General features: G+C 57.7%; 1 protein-coding gene across 4 annotated transcripts in view; it reads right to left on the reverse strand.

The window, feature by feature from the left end:
* Window positions 1-11411, reverse strand: part of KCNH6 (potassium voltage-gated channel subfamily H member 6) — a 92120-nt gene that overhangs the window by 26589 nt on the left and 54120 nt on the right. For 3 of the 4 annotated variants that reach the window (XM_044999920.1, XM_044999922.1, XM_044999923.1), the window contains one exon: window positions 5367-5578. In XM_044999920.1, the coding sequence (XP_044855855.1) occupies window positions 5367-5578 (212 nt within the window). Of the gene's footprint in view, window positions 1-5366; window positions 5579-7622; window positions 7927-11185; window positions 11296-11411 lie in introns of all 4 variants that reach the window. The other variant, XM_044999921.1, reaches the window with a different exon arrangement.

The raw sequence follows: 11411 nt of genomic DNA on the forward strand, positions 1-11411 counted from the left end.
CCCCACCCCCCGCTAGCCCAGGATTGGGGAGCAGGCAGTGTGGATCCCAACACCTGACGATGCACCTCAACCCTGACCTTCCAGGCTCCCCACAGCCAGCTCTGCCTCTGAACCCCAGTCCTGACCCACAGCCCCCTGCTAGTCCAGCCCTGGGCTCCCCACACCCAGCTCTGCTGGTGCCCCTCAATCCTGACCCACAGCCCCCGGCTATCCCAGCCCTGGGATCCCCACACCCAGCTCTGCCAGTGCCCCTCACTCCTGACCCACAGCCCCCTGATATCCCAGCCCTGGGCTCCCCACACCCAGCTCTGCCAGTGCCCCATAATCCTGACCCACAGCCCCTGGCTATCCCAGCCCTGGGCTCCCCACACCCAGCTCTGCCAGTGCCCCATAATCCTGACCCACAGCCCCTGGCTATCCCAGCCCTGGGCTCCCCACACCCAGCTCTGCCGCAGCACCTCAGCCCTGGCTTGGTGGTGGCTTGGTGATGGGGATCAGTGTCTGCTGAAAGCTAGGTGAAGGTGCCCAGAATCCCTGTCTCCCTGTTCAATGAGCCAGTCTTTGGATCCAGGTCTCCCGTGCTGAAGGCCAGACCAGGACACCGATAACCCACCTGGCACCTTGTGTGAGGAAGAGGCATTTGGGGCACATAACATGCCCCAGGGGACTGACGATGTCGTAATGCTCTCGGCCTGCACACGAGCTGGTGCTGGCCAGACCTCGGTGGAACGAGGGCCCCAGTCTGAACTCTGTCACTCTGCACCTGAAGACCATGATACCAGGAGAGGGGACTCGGCCAGGAGCATCTCTCCTGGTCCTGAGAGGATGCTCGGACCCCAGGCTGGCCCATGGGATGCCCACGGGGCCCGATTCCCTCTTGCCTTGCACTCGGTGTCGTCGCTTGCAGCAGTGCCACGCGGCGGGACATCGCACCGTTGTGGTTTAGCAGCACTTTGTGCTCCCTTTGCACGGGGGGTGAGGGACAAGGCAACGCGCTGGGACGTCCTCAGCACACTGGCTCGTGAGCAGCTGCTGCGAGTGTTTGTGGGTCTGGGCCTGGGCCTGGGCCTGGGGGACAGCCTAGGCCCTGATCCAATGGCAGAGCCCGTGGAGCCAGCCAGCAGCAGGTGTTAGAGCAGGGCTCGTCGGAGCAGGGTCCGGCGGCTCTGAGGGCTCCCGCCCGCATCTTCCAAAGGAGCTGCCACCAAAACAATTACCCCGGAGCCCAGCCCAGGCTGGGGGAGGGGGTTAGCCCTGGATGGCTCAACTCTGAGCTCAGAGCGATACAAAGGGAGCATTTTCCTGGCTGACCTCTGCCTTCCCTCCCCCAGCCACTTTCCTTCTCCGGGCCTGTCAATCTCTCCCCCGCCCCCTGGAACCCACCCCCAACCCTTTCTCGCCCCTCCACCCTTTGGCAGGCAGGATCCGGGCACCCCGACTCCCTTATGCCTGAAGTCGCTCTTTGCGCTGACCCAGCCGGGGCTGCAGGAGCGGGGCTGACATGTCAGCGCCTGCAAGCCAAAGGGGCGTGAAGAGCCGCTCCAGAGAAAACAGGAGCTGGTAACCAGGCCTCCCACAGCCTCTCACCTGGGCCAGGGGCCCGCAGTGCCAGGGGCCCGCAGGGCCAAGCTGGACATGGGGAGTGACCCCCGTGAAATGGGACAAAGGGCTGCACCTCAGTGGGGACAAGGCCCCCCCAAGCTCTGCTGAGCTCCCTCAATGCTGACCTGCTGCTCCCCTGAGCTCCCCCAGCCAGCTCTGCCACTGTCCCTCCACTCCCCTCTGCCACCCCCCATTATTCCAGCCCCAGGAAGCCCCCATGAACCTTGCCCCCTGTGCCTAATTAGACGACAGCTCCTCGATGCGAATACGCATCCCGAGGGGAGAGAGGAGAGAGGCTCATCCCACCTGGGATCCAGGCTCGCACTAGAAAGCGTGGGGGGGGGAGGGGATGGGGGCTTAGCCGTTAGCCCCATGGACGCTGGGTGCGTGTTGCTGATGCTAGCAGGGCCCAAGTACGGCCTAGTTCAGGGGAAGAAAAACTTTTTGGCCTGAGGGCTGCATCGGGTTTTGTAAATTGTATGGAGGGCTGGTTAGGGGAGGCGGTCGTGGCCCGGCCCCCACCTCCTATCTGCCTCCCCCGCCCCCAGGACTCCTGCCCCATCCAACCCCCCTGTTCCCTGACAGCCCCTCTGGGACCCCCACCCCATCCACACACCCTTGCTCCCTGTCCCTTGACTGCCCTCGGACCCCCGCCACCCCATCCAACCCCTCCTGTCATTTCTGACGCCCCCCCGGGACCCCTGCCCCATCCAACCACCCCTTCTCCCTGTCCCCTGACAGCTCCCTGCCTCCCCATCCAACCCCTGTCCTTCCTGACTTCCCCCCCAGGACTCCTGCCCCCATTCAACCCCCTGTTTCCCCCTGATCCCTATTCACACTCCCACCCCCGACCACCACCCCAAACTCCCCTGCCCTCTATCCAACCCCCCTGCTCCCTGCCCCCTACTGCGCTGCCTGGAGCACCGGTGGCTGGTGGCACTACAGCCGTGCCACCCGACCGGAGCCAGGCCACCCTGCCACCACCGCGCAGCACAGAGCACCGGGTCAGGCCGGGATCTGCAGCTGCGCTGCCCCAGGAGCTCACAGTCCCAGCCCAGAGCATTGCACGGGGGAGGTGGGACAGCAGGGGAGGGGCTGGAGGTGAGCCTCCCAGGCCAGAAGCTTGGGGGCCAGGAGCTTGGGGGCCAGGCAGGATGGTCCCATGGGCCATAGTTTGCCCCGTGGGCCGTAGTTTGCCCACCTCTGGCCTAGTGGTTAGAACGGGGGGCTGGAAGTCTCTGTTCTCCCTTCTGGGAGGAAAGTGGGATTTCAAGGTTGCAGCAGGGGCTGGGGACAGGATTCCTGGGTTCCTTGCCCAGCTCTGGGGGAACGGCGTCTAGTGGTTAAATACGGTGCGCAGGGGGGTCGAGATCCAGCAGAGACCACCCAGAACCCAGCCGGCATGGAGATTTAAGGGGAGGGGGGAACGGACATTTCCCAGACCACTCGCTGTGGATCTGTGCCAGGGCCGGTGGAGAGCACACAGGTTCGATGCTGGCCCTCCCGCCCGCAGCAGGGACCTGTCAGCTTCAATCCCGTCACCTCCCAGCCGCCTAATGACCCAGTATCGACAGGCTGGAGAGGCTGAGCCAGCGTCAGCCCCGTCGCTTAGCAGCGGGTCCCTGTGCATCGCGGCTCGCTGGGCCCTCCGGCCCTGGTGCACATGGCATCCAAAGTCAATGTGCCGCTCGGGATGGAGGCTTTTAGGGGGAAGCAGGAGAGGGGAGAATTGTGCCCCTTGAGACATTCCTAGGGGCTTGGCGGGGGAAGTGGGTGCTGGAGGAGGCTCCTCTTCCAAGTGCCAGCATTTGCCAGCTAGTTTAAGGGCACCTTACCAACCCCTCTAGGGCCTAGTGGATTGAACACTAGGCTGGGAATCAAGATGCTGGGGTTTTTTTTTACCCAACTCCGGGAGGGGAGTGGGGTCTAGTGGTTACAACATGGGACTAGAAGGAAGGACTCCTGAGCTCCGTTCCTGCTTCTGGGAGCGTGAATGGGATCGAGTGGTTAAAGCAGGAGTCTGCAAGTCTGGATTCCTTTCCCAGCTCGGGGAGAGAATGTTGTCTAGTGGTTAAAGCTGGCAACCTGGGGGCCTTGACAGCTCGTGTCCTTTTCTAGGTCTGGGAGGCAGGTTGGCAGAGTAGATGGAGCATTGGGCCATGGAGCCGAGATTCCTGGATGTTATTCCTGGCTCTGCCCGAGACATCCTGCATTACTGTTGGACAAGTCACTTGTGTGCCCTGTGCCTCAGTTTCCCCATCTGTAAAAGGGAGATAAAGAGACTGACCCCTTGGGAGCACCTTCCAGACTCTCAAGAAGAGACAGGCCTTAACCCAAGGAGCTCACAGGAGCCTTGCAAGAGCCTTGGATGAAATGTGCTTTTGCAAGAGTAAGAAAAAAAAAGTCAATCTGACTTATTTCAGGGGTGCATGAATGAAGATGCAGATTTCTCACACACACACACACACACACGCACACTATGCAGGTCTCCCTGCCCGCTCCCATTGCTGCTGAGACACAAACCAAGAGTTTTCACCTAGGAAAAACGACACTCTTGTCACGGAGGTTTGCTGCCAAGATGAACAGCTTGTTGGCGCCAGGAAAGAACGACTGTGTCATGCCAGCCAACAAGCAAGGGAGAGCCTCGCAGCTGGAATCAATCTGCAAAGGTTTCCACGGAGCAACACCGCTTTACCCCAGCTGAGGATCTGGCCCACTCCCCTCACCAAAGCTCCACTGATCACCAGTGGAGGGCCGGGCCCACAGGCTCGGGCTGAGCTGATCTGTACCTGGCCATGTACCAAACATCTCCCAGCAAGTAACCGAGCAGATGAGAGAGAGGGAGGAGTGGGGAGATGGTGATTATTATGGGCTAGATCGTAACTGTGCCATCTACCCCATTGTATCCCTGTTCCCCCCTGGCTCAAGCAGCTCCTGCCTTCCATATGCACACCAGCTACTCTGGCTAATAAACAAGGGGGTGGAGCCAAGGGCCAGGGCTCCTCCTAGTCCCCGCCCCTTTCTGCCCTGCGGCCCCACCCCTCAGAGGCTTGTAGCGGAGGGTGAAAGGCAAGTAGTAGCCACAATCCGAGCAGAGGAGTAAGGGAGAATCGACCTCCCGGTGATTCCCCTGCATGGCTGAGGAGGGCAATGACAATCCAGCCGTGTGCAAGCCCTAGTGACTGTATCCCCAAACAGTGACAGCAACCCCACAGTGTGACCTCCCCCCACACGTGGCTCCTAGTCACTGTGGGGTTTGCCCGAGAGCATCCCCCCTGGGCTGGACAGACAGACAGCGTCATGGCCAGCATCCTGTAGACGCTGGTTTTCTGGGGTTAAAAACATGGCAGAACGTGTCCAGAGCCACAATCTCTTGTTCTCTGCCATGAGCGAGGGAAGCCCTCTGGAGAGCCACACGCATGTACTGAGCCCACACGAGTGCTGGAAACAGCTTTCAGTGGGGCCATTTCCAGCTCAACACTTTTCGGAACTTTTTGTTCCATGAAAAATCTCAAGATTTCAACAGTTTGACCCACAAAAGAAAAAAAAAAGTTGTCAAAATATTGCAATTTCTTGTGGGACAGAAATTCCAATTTTCACTCAGCTCCACAAACTAATGTGATCTGCCCCTCCACTCCAAATCTGCTCCACAAATTACCACGCATGCCCCCCACCCTGCCCCATGCCTGCTCCATGAATTAGCATGATCATTCCCTTCACCTCCCATGAGTGCCCCTGGCCTGGGGAGAACTCCCGCCCCGTACCTGTGTGACTTTCTCGGTGACATTCTGCGTGCGCTCCGTCACCTTGTGGGGCGCAATGATCTCAATCTCAGTGGTGGAACCCGAGCGATGCTTCTCCAGGTTGAACTCCACAAAGTTGAGGGTGAACTGCGGGATCTGGCTGATGGTGCGGTACCTCGTGAGGTCCGAGTCCGAGGTGGAGTTCTGGGGGTTGGGCTTGACTTGGGAGGCCTCTGGAGCAAACCCAGGAAGGAGAGAAACACTCAGGAGGGTGACAAAAACAACAATTAACCATCAGCGTCCTAGTCTCTGTGGACAAGGGAGCCAGGATAAGCCATCTGAGAGAACCTATCTGGAGACACAACGCTATTGCGACGGGCCCATTTTGCACTGGTACCCAAACACAAAGGCCAAAATTCTCCAAAGCCACTCGTGATCTTGGGTGCCCAACTTAAGGCTCTTCAGAAAATCCAGCTCCAATTGTGGGGGCTGAGCACTTGAAAATGGGTCTCTGCGCTATTGAAAACGTAGGCCTGAGGCCTCTCTCAGCTTTACTGCTCCCCAGCTTTTGCTCTCCCACCGCGGGACTGTATGATGGATTATTTCCTCCCCAGTGTATTCACTTTCCATTTTCCCCCCCTGAATTCAGTCTCTTTCACCCACTTTTCTAGGTCTCTCCGGATTACTTCTCTGTTCTCTCTGCATGTCTGCAGTAGAGCCGGTTGGACATTTTTCAGTTAAACATCTTTTTTTTTTTAAAAGTCAGAAAATGCCAATTTGCCAAACCCAAAACTCACTGCAGAAAAGTGCCAGCTGCGATGACATTTTGGTGCAGGATGGCATTTCTGGTGCGATAGAGAGAGACCCATAGCAGTGGTCAGGGCACACGCCTGGCAGGTGGGGGATCCAGTGTCAAGGCCCCGTGTGACGAAGTGGGGGATTTTTTCGTGGTTTTCCAGTGGGATGCATACAGAGGGAGTGGGACTCAGTGTCCTCGGGTGTTACTGGTTTAACGAGGTGAGGGGAGAGGGAGTTTGTTGTTACAGGGGACCGGAGAGGGAACTTGGGACCTCAGCCAATGGCCTGGAGGAGGGACACCCCAGTGACTGGTGACCTGACGACCCGGAGACCCAGCTCAGGAGTTGCAGCTGGTTCTGGCCAGTGGGAGGACAATGGGCTGCGAAGAGAGGACCCCATGACCTAACCAGCCGGTTCCAGCCAGAGGAGGGCTGAGTGGAGAGGAGGCCCAGAGGACCCTGTTTACCTGGAAAGAAGACAATGGACAGAGGTGAGGCCTGCGATATCAGATGCCCAGCTGGGAAGCAAGGGGGGTTGGGGCTGGAGAGAGGAGGCAGGGGGCCCACGGCGAGAAACAGGTGTGCTAAGGCTCAGAGAGGTGCGGCTCCAGGAGGTGGAGGGGCCAGCCCCGGGAGTGAGTGGACCCCGAGGAAAAGGGCTGTCTCACTGAAAGGGGCACCCCCCCACGGACCGCACGGGGCCAAGAGTGGGCACAATCTGTGAGTCCGTGACACCCTGCTCCGAATCAGCTGCCAGGGGAGTGCCCAAACCACTCAGTTACTGGCTCTGCCGGCCTGGCTCTCTCTCACGTTTGGTCCCAATGCCGAACGAAATGCATTTCAAAACCTCGACATTGTTCATGAAATCTGCAACGCTTCCCCATTCAGTATCCTCTGCAAAGGTCAATGTCACGCCATGACCCCGGGGATGGGGTTTCTGGATGAAATACTTGGGCCCTCACCCTCCAAACATGAAGATGATATGTATTATATCTACCGTATTCACTCATCTAAACTCACCCCTCCACCGTTGGGAGCAGTGGGGACCGGAGTCAGGAAAGAGCCTGGAGGAGGTTGGACATGGCGGATTTACAGTGCAGACGGGTTCACTCAGAGACTTTCATACACAGACCCAGATCAAAGGCACACCAGCGCCTAACTCCCATTGGTTTCAATGATTTCAACTCCCGTTGGTGTCAGTGGGAGTTAGGCACCTAAATTCATTTCAGGAACTGGGCCGTAGAGACACAGCTGGATCTACAGGCCAAGACACATCCGGAGAGCCCCGCACTTGGAAACATACTGGAGTCAGTTTATGCTCCGGGAGACGCACCCCTTATCGCTGCTTCTTTAAGGCAACGTAGGGTGAAAAACTCCCCCAGGGACCCTCAGAGCAGATGAGAGGGGGGCCCGTCTGCTGGCAGAGCTCTGCACCACCTCCCCATTGGTAGCGACACATCGGCTTGTGCTTTTCCCCTACCTGAGTTTGCCCTCCTCTCCCTGAATTTTCTCTGGAACTCAGACCTGGTGACCTCAAAGTTGTCCAAGGAGGAGACCCTGGGGAGGCTGCTCCCTGGGCGAGGCTGAACCAAGCCCCAAGCAGCGTCGGACCCCGGTGGGCCCAGGAAGGGAGGCTCTCGTTTCGGGGACGAGTGATGCACGGTGGGGACGGCCTCCAGGCTCGAGCTCCTCTCCTTTTCCAGGAGGGACTCGGTCTCTGACTGGACACAGTTCTCCTTGGGAGGAGTCTTCAAGTCCCTCAGAATCAGGGAGTCGCCCCTGGGCTTGAAGACAGCCAGGAGAAAGCGTTTGGTTAGGAGGAGTCCTGGAATGCTGAGGCAGGAGGGGCAGGAAAGAGGAAAGACAGAGGGCTGGGCAGCATTGTCGTGTCATGGGTTAAACTCCCGCTGAGACCAGAACCGAGCACACCTTGTTACATGGCTAATGGAATCCCACCAGCCTCGAGAGCCTGCGAGCCCCGACTCCTTGTACGACTGTGGGACCCGCCAACAACGTCCCGTTCCGTTAAGCCTGGCTGAGCATGGGGAGCTTGCAAGGTATTGCTGAGCCACTAGCAGAGAGTAAACGGGCCGGAGCAGGAGGAAAAGAGGAAACCCCAGAAGTGGATTTACCTGGCACGAGGTGGCTTCTATTCACAGTGTTCCTAGGACCTAAGGCATGAGAGTGAAAAGCTGAACACGCCCTTTCCTCCCCGCACTGCCTGCTGAGGGACTTTAAAGAACCAATGTACTAAGTCCTTCACTTGCGGTTGACAGATGCTGCCTAATCCACACCAGAGAGCAGGACCATGCCACTGGGGAAACTGCCAGACGTGCAGATTCCGTTATTCACAGGTTTTCCTCTCCCACCCTCTCCTCGGTGCCTGCTACACTCAGTTTTTTGGAGACTGAGGCGAGTCTCCTGACTTAAGAGACTCGTATAATGACAAGCCTGTAAAACAACCAACCCCTAGCCCAGAACGCACGCTGCATGAAATCTCGGTGCCCCAGAACAGGGCCGCCCAGAGGGGGGGGCAAAGGGGGCAATTTGCCCCGGGCTCCGCAGGGGCCCCCAAGAGAACAGCTGAGGCTCCCGCCTCTGCCCCTCTCCTGGAGCCTCAGCGCATCAAGCGCCGAGTCTCCGCCGGGGCCCCTGAGCCCCGCCCCGCTCAGAGCCGCGTGGGGAGGGGGCGGGGCTGCGAGCTCCGGGCTGAGCTCAGCTGCCTCCGCTCGGCGTGAGCTCACAGCCCCGCCCCCTCACCACGTGGCTCTGAGCGGGGCGGAGCTCAGGCCCCGCCGGCCACACGCTGCAGCTGTTCCGGCGAGGCGCTGAGACTCCGGGTGAGGAGGGAGCCGGGGCGGGGGGGAAGCAGGACCCGCCGCCGAAGCGCAGCCCGGTCTTCGGCGGCGGGGGGCCCTTCCGTTCCAGGACCCGCTGCCGAAGTGCCCCGAAGACCCGCGGCGGGAACCCCCCGCCGCCGAATTACCGCCGAAGCGGGACCCGCCGCTGAAGTGCAACCCGGTCTTCGGCGGTAATTCGGCGGGGGGTCTTCGGGGCACTTCGGCGGCGGGTCCCGGAACGGAAGGGGCCCCCCGCTGCCGAAGACCCCGGGTCCCCGGAATCCTCTGGGCGGCCCTGCCCCAGAAGTGTCATGTTTCTGCCTATGGGTCCAACAGAGACCAGGCCCTGAGGATTTAAGGAGTTTCCCCGCTATCACCCAGGGTAAAAAGCCCAAACTGCACATTTCAGGCTCTCGCAGGGTTTGGCTACCAGAAATACGGTGCTGTCCATGACTCTTCTGAGGGAAACCAACCCAACCCCACCTCACCCCAAACACCCTGCCAAAGTACTGGCACTAGCTCAACTCTGCTTTGTCCGCAGAGATTCTGCACAGCCCCCGCCAGGCCATTCTCCAGGCTGCTGGCCTCTGTCACCATGCTGTTCCTCAAATACCTTCACTGAGTTTCTGATGGAGCCGTGCTTTCATTCTGAGGCTCGCAGCCTTTTCTGGCTAAGCAAAATGGATCATGGAGATCTGAATTTTATTACCTCCAACTCTTTTGCTGATGGCCCCTTTGCTCTTGCTAAGCAGCTATCACTCAGGGAAGACTCCACTCAAGGCAATAGAAAGTCAGCTTGTCCCAGAGGCACTTGGCAACACTCCAGATGTCTTCTATGTGGACATATTTGGAGCCTTTGACAGCCCAACAGGTGCCTTCTACCTGTATGTACCTACAACCTTTGACAGTCCACCAGGTGCCTTTTACCCAAAACGTACCTACAACGTCAGGCAGCACAGCAGCTGTATTCTCTCTTGACATACCAAGTACACTTGACAGCACACCAAGCACCTTGTACCTGGACATACGTAAAACATTTGGCAGCACAGCAGATGCCTTCTACCTGGCTGTTCTTAACGCTTGGCAGCACAATGAGTACCTTGTATCTGGACATACCTAGAACATTCGAAAGCACAGCAAGTGCCTTGTGCCTGGATGTGCCTAGAACATTTGGTAGCACAGCAGGTGCCTTCTACCTAGACGTACCTAGAACGTTTGGCCGCACAGCATGTGCTTTCTACTTGCACATACCTGGAACATTTGCAGTGGCCAAGAGGATAATGAGAACAGCAACCTCTTAAAAAGTTCTAATACTAACAGGCCTTTTCCCTACCCCATTACGTTGATGCAGTCATGACTGTTGCTGGCCCTAATGCATAGGGACAACGTAATCTTTGCTGGTACAATAGTGGGGAAGAGCTGGACGAGATGACTCGTTAGAATGTATTTGAAATCCAGGGCTTATGATAATGCATGGGAGTGACATAAGGATTGGCAAGGCAATTTTAAGAAATGTGTAATTTCAAGGAATATTTGCAGCAAAATTTTGGAGTTTTGCCCACTGATTTCTACCAGATCCATGCAGCAACCAGCGCCACCATCTCAAACCAGCGCTATGTCCTTTCTTAAGAGCAGCGTATTTGTGCAATCTTTCCAGGCTCCCTTCCTGCCCAAATGGTTCTAGAATCTGTTAACACTTCGACAAAGAAAGTCCTAACAAGCTCACCCCTAACCGTAATCCCTGGGGGTTCCAAAAGGCATTCCTCACCGCTGCACTAAACCGTGCTGCCACCTGAGAGCAGTGGTATGAAGGCCTGTGTGTGAATGCACATATGTAGTTGTATGTATATATGTGCCACTTCTTCCTCCTGGTTGGAAACAGAGCTGTTCAACTGCGCACCACAGGCTCCGTACTGCCAGCAGCTAATGGAGAGTCTCCTTTAGTTCTAGCGGTAAGGGCTGGCGCTCAACGCAGGAGGTTCCAGGGTCTGTCCCCACTGAAGTTCCGAGCAACAAAGGCAACAACCACAAAGTCCCTACCTAGCCACAGCTTTGGCTCAGGGTTTAACCATTAAGAGAAAGAGACACTAAATTCAGACACTGCCACAGCAGCGACTGAAGGGGGCAGGGTGGGGAGAGCCAAGGAAGAGCGCTGGGGCCTGACCTAATGTATCAGCTTATATCGTACAAAGTCTCCGGTTACCTTTCCATAGTCAATGGCTACTCCATCAAACTCACTGGTGGGCAGAGATTTCCGCTGGATTTTGAGTCGCCGCAGGGACGGGAGACTAAACTTCAACCTCTTACCTTGACCTTGTTGAAAAGAAAAACACAAACAGAACACAAGAGACACAAATGTAACCTAGCTGCAGGTGAAGCCAGGTGCCCTGGGCAAAGCGGGTGGGAGGCATGGGGGGGACAAGGCCAGG

The sequence above is a fragment of the Mauremys mutica genome, chromosome 25 (assembly GCF_020497125.1).
Source record: "Mauremys mutica isolate MM-2020 ecotype Southern chromosome 25, ASM2049712v1, whole genome shotgun sequence".
Classification (NCBI taxonomy): domain Eukaryota; kingdom Metazoa; phylum Chordata; order Testudines; family Geoemydidae; genus Mauremys; species Mauremys mutica.